General features: G+C 43.9%; 1 protein-coding gene across 1 annotated transcript in view; it reads left to right on the forward strand.

Moving 5' to 3' along the window:
- IFNAR1 (interferon alpha and beta receptor subunit 1) overlaps positions 1 to 22,333 on the forward strand; it is a 241,130-nt gene that overhangs the window by 144,703 nt on the left and 74,094 nt on the right. The window contains exons 7-8 of the mRNA XM_069202457.1: positions 12,288 to 12,484; positions 18,234 to 18,391. Of these exons, the coding sequence (XP_069058558.1) occupies positions 12,288 to 12,484; positions 18,234 to 18,391 (355 nt within the window). The remainder of the gene's footprint in view (positions 1 to 12,287; positions 12,485 to 18,233; positions 18,392 to 22,333) is intronic.

Consider the following 22,333-nt stretch of genomic DNA (forward strand, 5'->3'; position numbering starts at 1 on the left):
GCGGTCCCCGCCGCGACCGACCGCTACTTCTCCACTCCGACCGCCACGGCGGTCATGACCGCGGGGCTGGAGTTTGCGCACTCCGGCCCGGCGGTCGTCCCAAGACCGCCAAGGGTATTATGACCCTGCCTACCGCCGCGGTTTCTTGCGGGCGGGAACCGCCGTGCGAACCATGGCGGTAAGCACTATCGGGGCCAGGGAATTCCTTCCCTGGCACTGATAGGGGTCTCCCCCACCCCCCACTACCCACCCGAGTCCTCCCCCCACACCCTCCACCCCCCTGCCACCCCCCAGAGGTGGTACGAACCCCCTCCCCACCCCCACCCCGACATGCACATACATGTACCCCGACATGCACACACCCCCAACATGCACATATACACACCCCCTACACACACATACACAACGGGGACACATACCCGCACACATACATGCCGACATGCGCACCTGCCGAACAGCACACATTACCCATAGACACAGCAGCACCCCCCGCCCGCATACACGCACTCACACACCCCCTCTACACACTCACACGCACACCCCCATGCACGCCCACATCACACAACACCCCCCCACCCCCTCCCCTCACGGACGATCAACTTACCTTGTGCGTTGGTCCTCCGGGAGGCGACGGGAGCCATAGGGACGTGACCGCCAACAGAAGACCGCCAACAGAAGACCGCCACACAGAAATGTGGGTCGTAATTCTGTGGGCGGTGTTCTGCTGGCGTGGCGGTGGAGGTTGACCAGTCTCCACTTTCCCGCCGACCGCCAGTGTGGCTGCTGGCGGTTTTCCGGCGGAACGCTCCCAGCGGTCAGAATGCGCACAGCGGCACACCGCCGCGGTCGGCGGTCTTCACCGCGGCGGTAACTCAGCGGTCTTGCGAAAAGACCGCCAAGGTCAGAATGAGGGCCTATATGTTAAATTACATTATTAATAACATCTCAAAACATATCATTGCTGACATGACTGATGACATCATACAATCATCATGACACAGTCCTATAGGGTTTTGTCCTTTAAATAATTCTACACAGTGCAGGTGTGGACAATTTTCTATTTGCCTTAGTGGAATTACCAACCTAAATATGTCCCTTGATCTGCAGTTTTAAAGGAAGAGGTTGACCAGTATGTTGTAACTTTACCTTTCTTTTTTCCAGCGAGCTTTTTCTTTCATTATTATATTTACCCATCTCTCTCGCAAGGCAAACCTTTTGACCATGTACAGTACAGGACTGGACGCAGGGCTAGGCCTGTGGCCAGGCTGTGTGAATGTGATGGAGCGCAAAGATCTGGGCCGGACATGCTGACTCTGGGGAGGAAGAGGCGGCACCACAACAAACAAAAAGCCGCCGGCAAAGAAACCACAACGGAGGAGGAGATGTGGGCAACGGAGGAGGAGTTGCGGGCAACGGAGGAGTAGACGCAGGCAACGGAGGAGGAGACACGAACAAGAGCAGAGGCGCGACACGACAACAGAGGAGGAGTGCAAAGAATCAAAGGAGCAAGGCAACTGAAGAGAGACGACCACAATGGAGGGCCTTGGCATCTGGCGGCAGGGAACACCACATCGGAACGCGCACTCAAGGCGACTAAGGGAGAGACTGTGCGAAGGAGCCGACCACGTTCCAGGAGGGACGTGGCCTCACCAGGTACGGGCCACGAGCTAGGGAGGGTGTGGGAAGGTTAAAAGGGCACTGAAAGAGGGGAGCACTGGTGTTTTTTTTATTAATTAGTAGAAGACCCAAGAGAAAATCATTGGCCAAAGGAAAGGAAGAATCTAATTAAAGGCACTGGGTGAAAGGAACCACAGTACTAAAATTAAGAGAAAGAAAATGTGAAAGAAAAAGACGGTATATTAAAGACAGTGAGCTAGAGAGCAAGGGTGTCAGAAAGGGAATAGTGAAGAGCACTCTCGACACTAACCAACTCACGGGAGGAAAGGGCACAGGAGAAACAAGAAAACAAACAAAGACAGAAACCAGGGGAAAAGAAAAACCAGGGGAAAAGAACTTCAGACTGGAATGACCAATACCTTCCATATAGCCAAAACGTACCTTTGCTAAAACGGGCTTCTTGTTTTCTCTCCCTTTCCCGGTGGACGATCTCCTGGGTCCCTGAGGCGCCAACATGTAACCGGAAAGAAAAGACAATAAGGAACAGGAAAGAAGGAAAAGAAGAATACAGTCTACAGACATACAAAGAAGTAGAGATAGAGAAAGTTAAGAAAAAAGAAGAGCCAATTGTTGGAGAAACCAAATGAAAAGTAAATCCGTAAACCCCAAACTGCGTATTCACTTATCCATTTGTACTTACCTGTCACAGTGCACAACACCCCCCTGCACAGCCATCAACTGTGCACAGTGTCGGGTTGAGTGCAGGACCTGGCCACACCAAACCACCTCCAGGCACCCAAGACCCCATGTGCATGGCCTTTGGCCAAGCAACGGTGTAGCGCTGGCTGCAGACACCAACCCACAACATTCCGCCAAACACCAGTGGGCAGCCAGCACCCCATTGCTGGCCAAACTAATTCTTAGTAAAGATCTAGTTTTCTGACAAATTTGTTGTAATTCTGTTTAGCCATTTATTTCTAAAACACTTCTTAAATTTACTATGAAAAAGTGCATTAGGAAAAAACATTTTAGAACCCCGTTCTTTTGTTTTTTTTCTCCCCACTTGACAGATAAGCTTAAAACTTTCCAGGAAGGTGCTAAGGTGAATGAAGGTTTTTTGGAAAGTTATTAAAAAAACAAAAAACGTTCTTCCTATGGAACCTCTGACCTAACTATAACTACACAAAGGCAATTGACACTCACTGTTAATATATATATATATATACATATATATATATATATATATGTTCGATGGCATGTGTAGCTGCAGATACACATGCTGTGCATTATCCTGCCATCTAGTGTTGGGCTCAGAGTGTTACAAGTTGTTTTTTTTCGAAGACGTCTTTTCGAGTTACGAGATCGAGGGACCCCTCCCTTTCGGCTCCATTGTGCATGGGCGTCGACTCCATCTTAGATTGTTTTCTTTCCGCCATCGGGTTCGGACATGTTCCTCTTCGCTCTGTATTTCGGTTCGGAAAAGTTAGTTAGTTATCGGAATATTCAACAGTATTGTTTGCGCTCGGTACCGGTTTAGTGTTAGCACATCGACACTGAAGAAAGAAGCGCTCCGGCAGCCCTTCGGGGCTTCCACTCTCCACCGGGGCCTGGACGGCCCGACCACGTCCATCTTCAAACCTCATGGACCGGACCCCCTTCCGCTTCTGCCCCAACTGCCACGCAAAGTATCCTTATACAGACCAACACTTGGTCTGTAATCTGTGTTTGTCTCCTGAACACAAAGAGGATACTTGCGAGGCCTGTCGTGCATTTCGATCCAAGAAAACACTACGAGATCGAAGAGCTCAAAGACTCCAGATGGCGTCGACACCGGCCGAGAACATCGACGTCGAAGAAGAGGAGAGATTCTCCATTCGAGACTCGGACGAGCCCGAAAGTGAGCAGCCGAATACGCAGCAAACCGTGAGTAAAACAGCCCTGGCAAAGACTCACTCGAAAATAATGAAGGCCAAGGGGATGCCACCGCCAACAAGCCATGGCTTAACCCGAAAACACGGTGACCAAACATCGGCACCGAAAAAGGCCTCCCACCAGCCGAAGACATCCGATTTCGGTCAAGATACCAGCTCCGACCCAACTCGGCACCAAGAGTTCGGCACCCAGAAATAAAAAAAGGCTTCTTCGGAGCCGAAAAACCTGTACAAAAAGCTTCGGTGCCGAAACATGCAGCCTCGGAGCCGAAACAGGGCTCCTATACAGAGGAGCACGGCCTTTCAACACAATTACAAGAGCACAGATTTGAACAAGAACTGGGCATGGGAGAGCCAGACCATACCCAGAGGAGATTGCATATACAAAAGGACACGGGGAAAATTCAAACTCTTCCTCCAATAAAGATTAAACCAAGCTCGCATTCCAAGAAACTGAAATGCAGCCAAAAGTGAAAGTGGCTAAAGAGAAAACACCACCAAGGTTCTCCCCACAGCAATCTCCATTACATTCGTCACATCTGTCCCCAGTAGCAACCCCACCATTGATGCAGTCGCCAACACACACGGGGATGACTCAGGATGACCCGGATGCATGGGACTTGTATGATGCACCGGTCTCAGACAATAGTCCTGATTGCTACCCGGCAAGGCTGTCACCACCTGAGAACAGCACTGCATACATGCAGGTGGTTTCAAGGGCAGCTACATTCCATAATGTAGCAATGCATGCAGAGCCCATAGAGGACGACTTTTTGTTCAACACCTTGTCATCTACTCACAGCAAATACCAAAGCTTGCCAATGCTGCCAGGCATGTTAAAACACGCCAAACAAGTGTTTCAGGACCCAGTAAAAGGCAGAGCCATCACGCCTAGGGTGGAGAAGAAATATAAACCTCCCCCAACTGATCCTGTATATATCACACAACAATTAACTCCTGATTCGGTGGTAGTGGGAGCAGCCCGAAAAAGGGCAAACTCACAAACCTCAGGAGACGCACCACCGCCCGACAAGGAAAGTCAGAAATTCGATGCAGCAGGAAAGAGGGTGGCTGCACAGGCAGCCAATCAATGGCGGATTGCCAATTCTCAATCTCTACTGGCTCAATACGACAGGGCACATTGGGATGAAATGCAACATCTCATTCAGCACCTTCCCAAAGAGTTCCAGAAAAGTGCCCAACAGGTTGTTGAGGAGGGCCACACTATCTCTAACAACCAAATAAGGTCGGCTATTGACTCAGCAGACACGGCGGCAAGGACAGTGAACAAAGCAGTAACCATTCGTAGACACGCATGTTTATGGAGCTCCGATTTAAGCCAGAAATCCAGCAGGCTGTGCTGAATATGCCTTTCAACGAACAACAATTGTTTGGGCCGGAGGTGGATACGGCAATAGAAAAACTGAAAAAAGACACGGACACGGCCAAAGCCATGGGCGCGCTCTACTCCCCACAGAGCAGAGGCACTTTTAGGAAGCCGCACTTTAGAGGGGGGTTTCGTGCCCAAACCACAGAGCCTTCCACCTCGCAGGTCAGACCCACATATCAGGGCCATTATCAAAGAGGCGGGTTTCGAGGACAAGATAGAGGTGGACAGTTCCCTAAAGCAAGAGGGAAATTCCAGAGCCCAAAAACCCCACAAACCAAACAGTGACTTCAGTGTCACAAACCCCCACCACGCAACACCAGTGGGGGGGAGACTTACCACATATTACCACAACTGGGAACACATAACAACAGACGCATGGGTCCTAACCATTATCCAACATGGTTATTGCATAGAATTCCTACAATTGCCACCAGATTTGCCTCCAAGAGCACACAATATGTCCAAACAACACTTAGACCTGTTACAACTAGAAGTCCAAGCACTGTTACAAAAAGAAGCAATAGAACTAGTACCCAACCATCAAAAAGGAACAGGTGTCTACTCCCTGTATTTCCTAATTCCAAAAAAGGACAAAACACTGAGACCCATATTAGACCTCAGAACACTGAATCTTTACATCAAATCAGATCACTTTCACATGGTGACACTTCAAGACGTGATTCCCTTGCTCAAACAACAGGACTACATGTCAGCATTAGATCTCAAGGATGCTTATTTCCACATACCCATACATCCTTCACACAGGAAATACTTAAGGTTTGTAATCCAGGGCGTGCATTACCAATTCAAAGTATTACCATTCGGCATAACAACAGCCCCAAGGGTATTCACAAAATGCCTCGCAGTAGTAGCTGCTCACATCAGGAGACAGCATATGCACGTATTCACTTATTTGGATGACTGGTTAATAAAAACCAGCACTCAGCAACAGTGTCTTCTACACACACAATACGTCATAGAAACACTACACAAACTAGGGTTCTCCCTAAACTACCAAAAATCACATCTACAACCGTGCCAAATACAACAATACTTAGGAGCAACAATCAACTCACAAAAGGGGATTGCCACTCCAAGTCCACAAAGGGTACAGGCCTTCCAAAATGTAATATTAAACATGTACCCAAACCAACACTATCAAGTGAGGTTTGTAATGAAACTCGCCATTGTCCCAAACGCAACACTACACATGCGGCCCTTACAACAGTGCCTAGCAGCACAATGGACACAAGCACAGGGTCTTTTCAGTAAGAAAGAGATGCCTGGAACACCTCCAGCACTGGCTGCACCTACGAGGGTGAAACACTTTTATATTTTTCTCTGCTGAAGAAAGGATTGACCTTGAAACACGTGTCAAGAGATGATTTTATAACTTAAGGCCTGGAATAATGAAACTGCTTAAAGAATTCATTGTGAGTTGCTGGCTTTGCTTTTTCTTCCCGTTTATATAACCTGTTGGGAGTGCGCTTTCACATGAGGACAACTTCGTTTTTGATATTTAACCGGCCTGTCCAGTCGGGAAAGCAGCACCACTGCACATCGTAGCAGGTCTGTGTGACTAAAAATGGATTGTCACATAAGAGCAGTCAGGTTGGGATATTCACAGCAAATCTGACAATTTTAACTTGGATTCGCCTACAAAGGTTTTGCACTTTGGTTCATTATTTCGTTTGGCTCCAGCAACCCACTTGGGGCAAAATGAAAAAATTGCAGGACCACCACAACCAGCATGCACTGCTCACTTGAGAGGCCCACTGGGGCGGACTGGTATTTAAAGAGACTAATCAGGTGCCTGTAATTAGTCAAGCTGAAGCCATGCCGGTCTTTTCAGTAAGAAAGAAATGCCTGGAACACTTCCAGCACTGGCTGCACCTATGAGGGTGAAACACTTTTATATTTTTCTCTGCTGAAGAAAGGATTGACCTAGAAACACGTGTCCAGAGATGATTTTATAACTTAAGGCCTGGAATAATGAAACTGCTTAAAGAATTCATTGTGAGTTGCTGGCTTTGCTTTTTCTTCCCGTTTATATAACCTGTTGGGAGTGCGCTTTCACATGACGACAACTTCGTTTTTGATATATATATATATACGCCTATAAATATAGTTAGGTTCAGGTTTACACACACAAACCCACAGAAATTCACCAGTTATACTTATTGTTATCTCAAGTAACTATAACTCGTGCCCTAAGGTAACTATAACTTGCGCCAGAGGTTTGAGGAGGTGGGGGTATATCTTGGGCATAGATTGTGTTTCATTTTGATATACACTTGATAGTTCTGTTTCAGCTACCTGCAGTGATATGTTGTAAGATATTGCGCCAACAACTCACCATCAAACACAACTACCTTTTGATACAAAGAATAAATTCCTATTCTGAATAATTAAAATACTCTCTCCTTTTAGTTATCTGCATACTCTCCATTGACCAGTCTTGTTATCTGTGAGAAGTTTGCCAATAAGGTAGTTAAGTTAACAATGACTAGTTCTTTGTGCATCTCAACAAAATATCTACGAAGGTTACTTTTGAATGGCAAGTTCTTTGTTACTGCCTGCTTTACATGGTCACCGTCAAATGGGTTCGCACTGAGAAGTAAATGCTGTAAGCTGTCATGGCCACCTCAGCCCATTATACGCCTGTGATCAAAACTGCAGTCAATAGTAAGTCCTATAAAAACAGTTGTTAGGATTCTTTCATATGACCAGGCCCTATAAAGTCGACTGCAGTACTGCAGATTGTGGAATTTAGAATTGTTTTGAATAATTACATTGACCGCTGTAAGTAGTTCTGGATTTATGATGGAACAACACATGCGCCAACCACACATGCCTGAACAACAGGGTCGGAACAACGACGGTGTTGTTTCCATGAATGCCTTTACCACGCATGCCTTTACAACAGTTTTTCATTGTAAAGGCATGCCTAATAAAGGCATGTGTGGAACGGCGTGCGTGGTTTTCGCATGCATCCCCCTCACCACCCCTAAAAACACAAATACCCTGACCTCCCACCCACCCTAAAAATAAAACTATCCCGACCCCCATCTGCCATAAAAATAAAACTACCCCGATCCCCCCACTGGCCCCTAAAAACTACCCAGATCCCCACCCCGCCCTAAAAATAAAACTACCCTGACCCCCACCCACAAAAGAAAACTAACCCGACCCCCTACCCACCCCAAAAATAAAACTACCCCAACCCCCCACCTGCCCCTAAAAACTCCCCCGATACCACCACCCACCCTGAACCCTAAACCTACCCTAACCCCCCACCCACCCAAAAAAAACAGACCCTCACCCCTAAAAATAAACTACTCCGCCTCTAAAAACAAAATTACCCAAACCCCCACCCCTGAAAACCCAAGCTCCCCCAACTGCCCTAAATACAAAATTACCCCAACGCCCACCCCTAAAAACCCACCCCCAAATGCAAAAGTACCCCGACCCCCACCCCTGCCCTAAAAACAAAATTACCGAAACCCCCTCCCTGCCCTAAAAACCATAGTACCCCAACCCCCCACCCAGCCCTAAAAACAAAACTATCCCAACCACCCCAACCCTAAAAATTGCCTCACCCCAAAAAACCCAACCCCCCACCCGCATAAATACAAAATTATCCCGACTCCCTCCAGTTAAAAGCCGCCCCCCCACCCGCCCTAAATACAAAATTACCCTGACTCCCTCCCCTTTAAACTCGACCCCCACCCACCCTAAATACAAAATTACTCCTATCCCCCACCCACCCCTAAAAACCCACCTCCCACCCGCCCTAAATACAAAATTACCCGACCACCCCAACCCCGCCCCTAAAAACAAAATTACCCGGAGCTCCCCCACTCCGCCCTAAAAATAAATCTACTCACCAAGCCCCACTTACCTGACCACATCCTCTCCCGATGCTAACTCCCTTTTTCTCTGCCTTAACCACGCTTGTGCGTTGTTCAGCACATGCGTGGTTAAGGTGGAGAAAAGGGAGTTGTTGTTAACGCAAGCGTAGTTCCGCTTGCGTTAACAACCTTGTCATGGTTCCGGCGTTATCGTTACGGACGTTTCCCAATAGTTGTACAGCATATTTCATTAGCCACTTCTGTTTATGAGAAAAGTGTATCTTACAAGTAGGTGTGTAGCATGGTCAGGAAGTCTGGGGGTGTGAACTTCAGATTTCCCAACAATCACGCTGGCACATAATGTTAAAATACATTATACAACAAGCAGGGTGCATGAGAGGGGCCTAAGGGGCAGTGAAAAAGGAGGGGAATATGAGTGGCAAAGGTACTAAGTGAGAGAAATCACATTATTTTATTAAATAACCAAATGTTTTTAAGTCTTTCCAAACAGAGAGGGTGAAAGAGTGTGAGCATGTCTGTTTTTGTCTGTGTGTGCACATTTCCTCTTGAAATCCCATAGACACCTTACCATACCCGACTGAAAGCACCTGTACCCACATATTATCACAAAATCCATTTACCAGGGGAGTGTAACACCCACAAACCCCCTTTGCTTACAAGCAAAACTCCAAGCTATCCATTAAGTTCTTGCATCTTTAGATCTTGCATCTCCTGTTTCGATTGCAAAGTTGTGTGGCCTTTTACAAGGCTTTTATAAGGCTTTTCTTTGTATGACAATTGTGAGAATGTATGAAATCCAGAATTAGGCCCCCATTGCGAGTGTGGCGGTCTAAAGACCGCCACAATCGCCATGGCGGTTGGGCTGCCGCCAAAGTGGTGGTCCAACTTCCACATTACGACCGTGCTGAAAGCACACTGCGCTACCCTGGGGATTACGACTCTCGTGTTTGGCAGCTTTTTCATGGCAGTTCCACCACTTGGCATGGGCAGTGCAGGAGTCCCCATGGACAGCCCTGTTGCGCATTTCACTGCCTGATTTACAGGCACTGAAAAGCGCGATGGGTGCTATTGCACCCGACACACCACAACATTGCTGTCTGCTCGATTACTAGCCAGCGTTAATGTTGTGGTGAGTTTTCCACTGAGCCAGCAGGGGGAAACAGCCCAGCGGGAAACTCGTAATAGGGCCAATGGGTGGAAGACTGTAGTGGTGGTCTTCCGACCCAAAGACTTTGTCGGGCGGCCTCCCCAAACTCATAATGAGGCCCTTAAATGTCTTATAATGTGACTCTCGGTTTTGGACGAGTGACATGATGAGGCAAGAGCATCACAGCAGTTGATTCTTACACTCACCCGCAGCCTATGTTCAACCCACACAACATACAGTAGCCAGCTATACTGAAACCTTACAAGATGCCATTTTCTACAGTTGTACAAGTCTGTGGAGCAATGGACAGCAACTGTTACAGAATTTGAGGCCCAAAGCTTGACAGCTATGTGATGAGGCCTTATTAGTATTGTTTCCTGATTAATTTCCAGTCGTGTGTGATAACAACCAGCCTTATTGATTTTTCCAGCGGATACTTTCACTACACAAAAAGTGTATTCATGCAGTTGAACACCCAACCTTACTAATTATGTAGATGCTTTGCCAGTACTGCTTCCGTCAGACAAGTCCACTGGTGGTTTCTGACCTCTGTGAATCACAAATGAGCACCCCACAGGAAGGCCTTGGAGTGTTCCACTGTATATGAACATACCAGTGCTTCTCTTTTCTACTTAGTCTAAAGCTTCCTGCAGGTGTTAATATGTGTGAAGCAAAAGCCACAGTGTTCCACTTATCCATGGAGGTAAGACCGTGCCAACGCAGACTACGCTATCATCCACTGTAAAAAGTTATTGACCACTGCTCACAAATGCTGTCCATGCCAAGCTTTTTATTACAGTTAACTGTACTCTTATTATGCCATGCAAAAGTAAGCCTTTAACAAGCAAAACTGGTAGGTGCTTCATCATTAACAAAAAAGTCTAAGAGCAAATTTAGGGCCTGATTTAGAACTGGGCAGATGAGTGTCTCCTTCACAATGAGTTTTATGGGATTTATATTTCGGCCACCGTTGTGATGGAGTAACACACCCGCCGAATTCTGAATCAGGCCATTAGTCTAGTATTTGCAAAAATCAAAAGACAAGCTCAATTGTCCTTTGGTTTACTATGTGTTGGACATCCGTTAATGCTTGCACAAAATATTCCTTAGGAATCCCCCCTCTACACATCAGTTTGTCTTGTGTACTCTGCTCTCCTGGCTGAAAAATGTACTTATTTAGTTTTAAAGGGATACCATTTTCGCACAAGATGTTAAAATTCATTTCAACTTCATGATCCCATCCTCATCACCAACGAAATGGCGGAGTCAGAGTATTGCAATGTGGGTTTTTATTCTTGTAGATTGCTGCTAATAGTCTGTGTCCAACCTGCAAAGCAAGCAACATTCCAGTTGAACTGGAACCTCAAAAGAGAAACACAACAGCCAATAATTTTAAATAAACATAAACAACAACATACCATATAGGAATTAGTAACCTAACTTGGGAAACAGCATCACAACCATGTGATAATCTCATGCTTTAGACAATGGCATGCTCATATAAAAACCGTACATATGGCCAGCTCTGTATGTAAGTGTTCCAGCTTTTCTAGTCTGCTATACTTCATACTCTGTTCTCACATAGTAATGCAAGAGAGCGTCACTAGTGCTGGTAAGTCAGCAGCTCTTCTGGTGCTCCTATTCCAAGGAGACCATCTGTGGAGACTAGAATGCATGCATGCATTCATCACATAGAAGTTGAATATGTCATCATAGAATCTGAATGGGCTAGGAGTGGCTGGGTAGAGAGAGTTGTGAATGACTGTTCCGAGTGCTGTGCAAGTGATAAATGTGAGTGATAAATGATTGGCAACAATATCATCTTCAGAATTGGTGACGTCTGTACCTGACAGGGCATGGCAAATGGTAGGTTTGGATTTTCTGAGGCCCTTTCAGATTTTACTACTACACTTAAGGTATGCATGTGTACTTGTTGATCATTTGTCAAAGTGTGTAGAGATCAAATTCATGTGTTAAACTATCACTTGTTTCAGTAATTTCTCTCCTGTGTGAGATTTTTCTTAAGGAGGGCATCCCACAATTTCTTCTGATAATGGTGTGCAATGCACGTCTTCATCTGTGTGTTTCGAGAAAAATGGTATGAAACATTTCAGAACCCCCTTGTACTGGCACCAGAGCAACATAATGGTGTAATTATGGTGTCTGGTTTGATAACATTTTGAGATCCTTGACAGGTTTACTTATATTTAAATGGTACAATAATATGAAAACTTTGGCCACATATAAACAGGCTGGATGCTGATATTAAGGGCTATATAAACAAATAACTGGCCTGAAAATTTACAGCTTGTTATCCACTTGCTTTCTAGGGAACATTGTCTGAAATATAATCTAATTGAGCCTACCTGGACAGCTGTCCTGCACTGTGAAGATATTACCACCAACGAATGCCATGTGTCATCCGAGTTTGACTTCCATGGAGTGTACTCTATCCGTATACAAGCTTCAAATGGAACAGGGCCACCAGTTTGGTCCAAGAAAATAAAATTTGAACCCAACAAAGATTGTAAGCACACTAGTTTCTATATCTTTGTAATTCTTAGATTTCCATAGGCACATTTTCTTCATTCAGGTTAAGAAACACATTTAGGATTGTAGGTATCAAACCTCAAATGTTGCATGTTCTTCTTGGCCGTATGTTACTAAGCAGTGTTCTACAGTGAAATAATGAAATGTTTGATGGGGGTGGCATGATTTCCATTCACTGACTTGATGGTTACAGTAGAGCCTACTGTGCCATTTTCTGTAACTGTGTAGCTTGGCCCACATGCTTGTCACTTCTAAACATTCAGAGTTAGGATGAAGTCCAGAGAGGTCCTTTCAGATAGCAGCTGAACAGTACTCAAGCAGGCTGCCTCGACTGGCTTCAGCAGTGATGATGTAGATTCCACTTTTACTCACTCTCCTCTACCCTCTCACATCCCTTTCTTCTTATATTTCTTCCATTCATAATTGACATTCAGTGCTATTGTCATGGGTGTGCATCACTCTCGTCCCTTTGTAAATTATACATCGATTCACCCTTCTGCTTCACCAAAGACATACCACTCAGTCGCAGTCCTCATTATAAAGCCTAGTCCCAAGGGTCTCATTATGAGTTGACCCGTAAAATGGGGTAATAATACCAGACCTAGTTTTAACATTTCCGTTTGGTGTTACCAGCACATTTACCGGTCATTACAAGTTTCAGGTCTGGAATAAGAAACAGCACACAGTGCCCGGTATTACTGTGCTATTTACTGCACCCTTTTCCCTGAATTTCAAGTGCTTTGTGGCCCACAAATTCCACTAGCTTTACAAATTCCACAAGCGTCAGTGCTCACAAATTCTATCAGCACAATATCCTTTAAGCAGGTGGAATTTCTGACCAGAACCTGAGTGCTCAGCATTTACATATCAAAAACTTTATCACAAACCTCAGTCAGCTGGACTGTCCCCTGTCCTTGGAGATTCGTTTGTGGGCACAAGTCTCATTTAAAAACATATTTCTAGATAAATGCAGTTCAGAACCACTGAACGTTTTCTGTTTCTTGTGCTTGATGTAGGATAATTATATTTTTGTGCATAACTAGACTTGCTGCTCTTGGTATCAGTATTTGTTTACATTTGTTACTTAAGAAACAAATAGCCCAGACTTAGTTGTCAAACAGAACAAAGAGTGGAAAATGTAAAGTGTTTTTTTTTTTTGCCACATCACAGCTGATTATTGATTGATGTTGAGTGAAAAAGAAGTGCTTGACTTTGTACTCCTGAAGTGTGAGAAGCATATTGTAAAGGTGATTTATTCCTCTGATATCTAAAACCTAGACCTTAATGCTGCTCTGTGTCCAACTAGAGGCCTCATTGTGATGTACACTGTGCAATAGGAGCTCTATAAAAACATACAGAATGTGCTTTCATACAATGCTTCATCTCTATCGTCATGAGCACTAGCTCTGATGAATGATTGAGGGGGTTAGATGGCAGTATCCCACACAAGTGCAAACCTCCTTTCCCTGTGAGTCACACTTGTTCATGTGGGTGATTGACCTGTCATGGGCTCTAATAATAAACAAGCAATGTGTTAAATGCTAATCTTCAATGTCCAAGAGTACTGGACGCCACCCTGTAGAGCCTTTGAACACCCAGGTTCTCTCAGTGCCATAGAAGTGTTTGATTTGGGACAGTCATTTCTTTTTTTTCATCTCTGCGGGTATTGCAAGTGGGTGCTGGACTCTGTAGTTGAATTAATCTAGAGTGCAGAGGAAACTCGGAGGGATCTAAGGATATGCACATTCCATTGTTTATTCAGGAAGTGAATTTGGTGAGTTTTCTACATTCTTGTTACAGACACCCGGATCTATCTATTGCAGTTAGCTCTGTATGTAATAAAACAACCACATAGAGTGGGCTTTTGTTCTGCCGCTTGTTCATGATTGGATGACTTCAGTTTCTGTTCTTTGCTTCTGATTGAAGGGTTTCCTCCTTATTATTGTTTTTGTCCCACCCCTGGAGTATTCCTGCTTTACCCTGACTCTTGACTGGATAAATTGTTTTCTTCCATTGCTGACGTCAGGGAGCTATTTTTCTTTTCTTTTTGGCAAGAATTTGTGACTTTAGTACTCTATGGGAGTACATGTCTTTCTCTCTGCCCCATCCATTTTCCAATCCATTATTTCTGTCAGGTTGAGCAAATGTCATCCCGACAGTCATTCACCATGTCAAAGTCAGGCAACCAGATATTAATGCACTTATGCGTAACCACCTGGCAGCTTTCAGCCAAGCTTTGCTGCACTGAAGATTTACAAATTCTGAGGGCAGGCACCTCATTAGCCCTTCAGAGCTGTCTGAGGTCCTCCCTCTCATTACAAGAGGGAGTCTCACCTGTAGGTTTAGCCCTGGACACTTCAGGTTTAGGCTCTGAAATGCCCAGAGCTATCTGACTGCCAGTGGTGCCTTGTCACAGAGTGGGGTGGAGTCAGCAAGCCTCACTGACCTCACCCCAAACTGTAAGGAGTTAGGGAAGGTCCTACTCTCATTGGCTGACCCCTGAAAAAGTTAGCCAGTATCTCTCAAAATGGTTCTGTTTCGGGCAGAACATTTGGTTGGTGGGAGGTACTCAGAAGGCTGAGGGCACAGAGTGCACTCAGAGGCTTTGTCATATCAAATTTGTAGACAGAAATTTAGGGACATGGTCTAACCACACCTTAAGACAAGGATATCCATTGCAGTAAGGTTTGAGAGAGAACTGGAACTGTCCTGGAGCCAGAGCCACGTCCCACAGAGAAGAACTAGGATGAAGAGGAAAGACCTCTCCATCTGTCTGGACTAGAATGTATGAACAGAGGCTCTAGATATGGCGTCTCGGAGCATGAGGGAATTGTGCAGGTTCATCAGTAAAGGTATAATTAAACACATTGTTGCAGCTCCTCAAGCTTGAATGATCTTTAGTTGTTTCATGGTGTTTGTCGGCAGCTGGGCTTATAGGGCCACATAACTGCTCATTGACTTGTCCTGCGGAGGTGCCTTCCATGTACAACTTCAGTCAGCTAAGTGTTTTTTTTTTTATCTTCCTCTTGTCAGGGGCCTGCATTGTTCCTTACTAGGAAGAACAGTTTGGATAAAGTATCTTGGCTAAGTCAGTATTAAACCCTTTCTTTAGGTTTACTACTTTAGGGTAATTAACCTCACGCCAATGCCAGCCAAAGTGCCAGCTTCTTTTAAAAAAATTAAATCTTACTCTAGTCAGGAGCAGAAACATCTTAGGTCTTGCTCCTCCTCTTCCAAGATTTTCTTGGTGGCAGATAGAGGCCTGACTGACCAAAACCAATGACAGCAGTATGCGGATACAGTCCAGCTTTTGTGGTTATTTTGATTGCCAGCTCAAAATTAAAAAGAAGGAAGGGTGGATTTAAGTGAATGAAAGGATGCCAGACTTGGTAGGGATGTGATTATGAATCTTGATAACCCACAAGACCATTGCATTTTTTGTTAAAAGCCCGGGGGAACTAAGGACTATTCCTATATTCAGACAAAATGATCTTCTAAGGAATCCCTTTTCTTGTGCCGGCTTGCGTGCTCTGACTCAAATGGACAAAAGTCAGTGGGCACAGTCTCCTGGTCCCACAGCTCCTGGTCCCACCTCTGTGAAACACATGCCACTCCATATAATGCCCACCACACACTTTAGGGATGATAAGGGCCCTCTTTATTTCTAGTTACAGCAGAATAAGCAACTTACTGATCAAAGATGGAGGTAAAATGGGTTGTACCTCTGAAATATTATTTGGCTTTGACCACCTGGCATGTAACTTGATAGGAGGATGCAGTTGCCACTAATGGTGATGGAAACTTTTGATTCACACCCTAACTGGAAGAGCCTACTGTCTGCTGCAAAGTACACACAGATATCATGGAATGCCTTCAAAGGTCTTAAAGATTGTTCTCCTTTCCATAAAGTTTCATACAGAAATACAAAATCCACTCTAAATCATCATTATTTGGTCACTGCTATCCCTGGACATCTAGTCATATCACCACCAACATAGGTTTGGTAGCAGTGATCAATTAAAACACCCTTCCACCCCCTCCATCACCACGCTGCATTGCTCCATCAAAACTGAGCTATCCATCTCACAGCCCCACTCCATCCAGCCACATTTAGATCTACACCAACCATGGATATCAAATAAAGGTCGCCAGGGGTAGCAGCTGCTACTCCTTGTGACCGCCCTTGCTACCCTGGCATGAGTGGTCATGCAGAGAGTAGCAGCAGAAAGTTAGAAGGCTACTTCCTGTCATTGCCAGTCCTTGCTATTCTAACCCTTGTGCAACACTTGAGAAGCTGGTGAGGGGCTGCAAGTGAAACCAGGGTGTCAAACCTGTGATGTCTTCCGGGTTCAAAAGCTATGTGACGTTACTTCCACAAACCCTGGAATTTGGGAGTATGGACGCTCATGGCAACAGCTTTTGCTCATCTCCCCAACATAAGTCCTAAATTAATATACATATGTAGGAATACACATAAATTCACAAATACGATCTGCAACTACATCTCATTCATCTCAGCATAGACACAGCCTTCATTCTTGAGACCTCGCTTTAGCTCTACACTCCCCGTCCTCCTCTAATGAACTAATCCCAGATGTTTTCAACATCCACGAAACTCGCTCACATGTAATTGATGCCGGCCATGCCATCATATGCAGATCCACCATCCTAGCCATTGCTTTCACTCTCTACCCCTGTTTCAGTGTCTCTCAGCATGCTGCTTATTCTCATCTACCCATTGCATTACATTACATTTTATCTCTCACTTCCCTGGCTACAAGATTTTTATTGATAGCTGACCACCTTGTACCAGAAAGCCATCCCACGTATGGATAGAAAGGCTGAATGGGGCAAAATGACTTGTTGACTAACTTCCACTTTTTTACTGGACAACTATCCCAAAATTCCATTGATTCTGTATGTTTGAAGACAATAATAATATAAAGCTCAGTGACCAACATTTACAGGAAAGTGTAAAGTGCAAAATTCTGTTCTTTCCAGTATCTTGCACAGGTAGCTCATCCAGTGCAGGTTTTCTTTATGTATTCTGGTGTGTGAAGTCCAGTTGATCATTTTATAAAATTGTGAATGCAAGTCCCAGAATGCAAGGTTAAACCCCTAGGCTCTGTCATGGACTTAACTCTTAATTTACTAGTTCACCTTTCTTGCACATGTATGCATTGGTGTTTCTATGAAATATTGTTTTCAATTCACTAAAGCCATACTGCCCCATTATGAATATTCATATTGAATCAATTGTAATTTAGCAATGTTAACCTTTAGAATCTTGAATGGCCCATTTCAGTGTAGCCATTCATCATTGTGCAACTTCCGAGTAAAGTGAATTGATGAACCATGAATCGAAGTTGCACTGTTTAATGTGCTTACTTAGTAAACACAATGTATATTATGATTTTCTCAATATGGCTTAAGTTTAAATTTAATCACAATTGCATTCATTTGTTTCCAAAACGAAAGACAATACCGATTTGTTAAACATTTGTTTTTGCAATAACTATCTTGACAAAAGTCAAATTCATACATTCAAGTAAAATAAAACTTTTGAGATTGTATTTCAAACACAAAGAATTTTTGTTTAACGTATCCACAAGTTAAAATGGTATGCACTTTGCATTGAGATACTAAAAATGTAGGGTGCAATTGAATAGGCCTTTATTTCATGTTATCACCATAATACCAAAATAACACAATTTCTTACATTTTAGCTGTAATTGGACCACCTTTAAATGTAATGGTAAACCTCAGCGGTAGCATACTTGAAATTACAATGAGCCCTCCAGGAGTGTCTGAAAACCAATGTATGACGGAATTCTACAATTTATCATACAACGTACTACTGTGGAAAAATTCTTCAGAGCTGAAGGTAAAAAAGAAATACCTTTAAAACATATGTGAAATTCACATTTAATCTGTTGTATTGGATAATACAAATGCTTACAAAGCACCATTGCTGAAAACATGACTGTTTTATGTGTCTTTCAAATATACTAAGATACCATTCTTTGTCTCACATAACTCCTGCATCAGATTACCAGATTCCTTAGTGTTTTGTGAGTGTTTTTGCCACCTGTTACTTTCCTTAGCACCCTTCACAATGCTAATTAGTTTCAATCTAATTACATGTCTGCTGATTTAAACTCATTATCTAGTTTTCTGAAAACAGAAGCTCTGTTTCACAATATCTGAAGTTTTCATCTTTGTACTTGGTCATGCGCTTAATAGACCAACCTTTGGGATGAAGGTCACATGCTTGTCTTTCTGAAGACACAAAATCAATAATTAATTAATTTTGTTATTGCAAAGCCCACTGTAATACTTGTCCACATGACTTTCAGATGAGTAGGATAACTTGGAAAAGAGTGAAGATGCAAGGGAAGAGTGCTCCATAATAATGCACCAGAAAAGCGAAAGAACAAATAAGAAGAAGGATTGTTCTGAAATAGGACCCCCGAGGATAGCTTTTAAAAAGGACCTGAGAAACAGAAACTGATTGTGAAAGGAAAATATATGCTGAAGATCCATGGGTGATAAAGAATAAAAGGCCTGGTGGTTTACACCAAGGCTTTAGAAAAAAATCTTTTTGTGACTGGAAGCCAATGCAATTTAGCCAGATAAGGTGTCACAGAGTCATTTTTCTACAGATCTAAAAAAAAAAGTAAGCTGCTACATTCTGGAAAATGTTAATTTTTTTTTAAGGAGTTAATGGAAGTCCAAAATAGACTTTGGGCCTGAATTAGAATTCGCCTGAAAGGTTTCTCCAATACAACAGTGATGGATATCCCATCTGCCGCAATCTAAAGCCCATTATATCCTCTGAGATTTAGATTTTGGTGGATGGGATATCCGTCATCGTTGTGATGAAGTAAACTGTCCGCCGAGTTCTAAATCAGACCCTGTTTCTGAATCCAGTGTGGCTCAAAACAAGGCTTTAAAAACAAACCTGCTGCTTGTGGGCTGAATAAGGGGAAATATTTTCAGCTGTTTAAATGCATCAGAAACCAAGTGGCTACCACATTCTTAACCCGCAGAGAGAAAGGAATTTCCATTTGAAAGATATTACTGTAGGTTGTGAACAGAATTAACAAAGACATGAATAGACACAAATTAAAAGGTCACCAGACTAAAGTCCAGAAGAGATGTTGGTTTGTCACTCAAGTTCTGACCTTTGACCTTATCTCAGTTTAGAGTATTGACTGACATTCAACCCGCTAATGCATTCATGCATGTTCAAAAAGTAGTGATGGAGTAACTTTTGGGACATTAATGCAGACCAGAGTCTGAGTGTAAGCTTGGAAAAGAAAGTGGAATGACCTGATGAGGTCCACCAGAGGAGCAACATAGGCATTAAATAGTCTTAACCTCCTTACGATATGTGGGACACTGTACAACTGAGATCTGAATTTAGTTTGTGTTGTGTTGGCTGTCATTAAATTAAATGAGACTGCTAGATTTGGGAGGCTGCACCACTAGGCTGTCGGGAACTTAGTCCAATTCCACACCAGGTGACAACTGCCAGTCCAATCCTTCCAGCCAGCTAACAGTATCTCTCCAGCACCTAGAAGTAGTGATTTGTGGCAGCCATGCACATGACATTCTGATTTCTCAGGGAAATCGTGGTGTAACAGACCTCATTCTTTTCTCTCAGTTACATTTGTCTCACACATGCAAAGACAAACAGAAGCAGAAATTGGTTCATTATACTTTATTGAATCAATTGCATTCTAGAAAAAATGGCAGGTACTACAATGATTAGGATAATAAAACATAATAACAGCAATGTGGTGGCAAAAAAGGGGAAACATAGGAAAAGTCCCACCATAGTGTCCGAATGCTTAGTGTTGGAATTCCTACATATGCCACTAAGATACTATTAGAGCACAGCAGTGTTAGCCCAAACCGCCCTTCAGGATCCCTAGGAAGACACCATCCCCCATACCTGAGTAAGGTAGTAGCGAAGTAGCTGAGAGTCCTCTCCCATGTAGACGGAAAAGACATCAAGTCTCAGCAGACAGCTACAATGAAGCAACAGCAAGTGGTGGCAATTTTCTGGCTGTAACTCTCCCTCTAACATATAGGGGGCAGAGGTATGTTTTACAATGAAACAGCTGGTGTTCTGAGAAAACTGCCCAAACGTAACAACACGTATGTTTCTCGTGAAGTGGCAAAGATTGTGCTTTTCCACTTTGTACTGACAACACTATCGGGTACAGCCTTGAGCAGAGTACACACAAGAATGGCAGACTGAGAAGAATGAAAACAGTTCCTGGGCGAAAAGTGCATGAGATAAAAGAAACAAAACATCGCCACAGAATGAAGTATCTGCTCAGAAAAGAAAATGAATAAAATTAATTGTTATTAGGCTAATGGGCACAAGCCGCAGGCCTATGGCTAAAATAATGTTTGTATAGACCTAGCCATCAGTAGCGTTTTTGTAGTAAAGAAATAGTAGCCGCCACACCTGCATGGGCAGAAGCATCTTCTTCATGTGCCACTTTTATCAACTCAGATCTTTCATTTTAGTTGGGGATCACCCAGTCACCCTGGTATTGTTACTAGGGGCATATTTACGCTAGTTCTGCTGTAGGAATATTTGTCAGGATATGCCTTTGGTAATGGCTTGCCACCAGCCAAAGCTTTCACGGCAGCAAGTGTTTCATCATCCAACCTTGTTTGTGAATGAGTTATTGTAGAAACCGAAGCAATAGCTACTGCTGACTTGGCCGCTTCATCAGCCAAGATATTGCCTGCAACATGTACTCCTACACGTTGATGTCCCAATGTATGAACTACATGGGCATTGGGTAGCGTTTATTTCAAATCCGCTACTTTCCCCCACAGTAACCTGTGTTTATATTCTGTTGCCTTTGAATCCCTGAACCTATTCTGATGCCAGTAATGCAGGTATCCATTGAAGGACCGGAGACAGTAGTATGAATCACAGAGTATCAACGTTAGTTGTTTTGGATCCATGTGTTCCAGTCCCATGGCCAAAGCCTTGAGCTCTGCTAGTTGTGCAGGGCAGTCTCTAAGGTCTGCATGTAAGTGGTTTGTGGATGAAATTGACCATCCTTCATGTAGCCACTCGCAGCTGCGCAAGCAGCAAAGTATTGATGATTAGTGCCTATGGCTGGTTGGGCCGAACCATCAGTGTAAATAGTTGTTTGGTGTTGATCAATTGGCAAGGTGTTTGCTGGCATTGCATATTCCTTTTTGTATTGGAGGAATTCTTGAGTTTGTAAGTTTGGGTGAAAAATGTAGTCAACATCAGTGGCTGTCAGAGATGTTGCCCATTAGATCCAACGTGGATTTGATGCCTTAGCGTTCGGAACACTGGCCTTTGTGACAGCCTCGAGGGGTGGGATTGGAGACACAACAGTAATGCATTTCCCGTGAGCCAGAGGTCTCTCTTTAGTGACAGCCATCTGACCAGCAGTCAAAATCTTTTGTGTGAAAGCAAAGTGTTGTCCAGTGTGATTTGTGTGCAATAGGGACGGTCTTACCCTCATTAAACGTTACATAGGTGAAACCGATGGCACCAGCAATTACTCTGATGACCAAATGTGACTTGTTGTCCTTTGTGTGTAAATGTTTTGTGCAAGTAGGTCTTGTTGTAATGCTCTGAGAATGCATGTCGAAAAATTTGCTTGAAAAGTTGGGGTGCATTAAATATATAATGGATTGGTGCGTTGTGCATAATCTTGAATATAAGTTCTGCCAAACCTTAAAAAGCCCAATAAAGACTGGAGCTTTTTAATGGTATTTGATGGTTGCAATTGTACACACTTACCTAGAAAGTAGGGTGCTG

This window comes from Pleurodeles waltl, chromosome 8, assembly GCF_031143425.1.
Source record: "Pleurodeles waltl isolate 20211129_DDA chromosome 8, aPleWal1.hap1.20221129, whole genome shotgun sequence".
Classification (NCBI taxonomy): Eukaryota; Metazoa; Chordata; class Amphibia; order Caudata; family Salamandridae; genus Pleurodeles; species Pleurodeles waltl.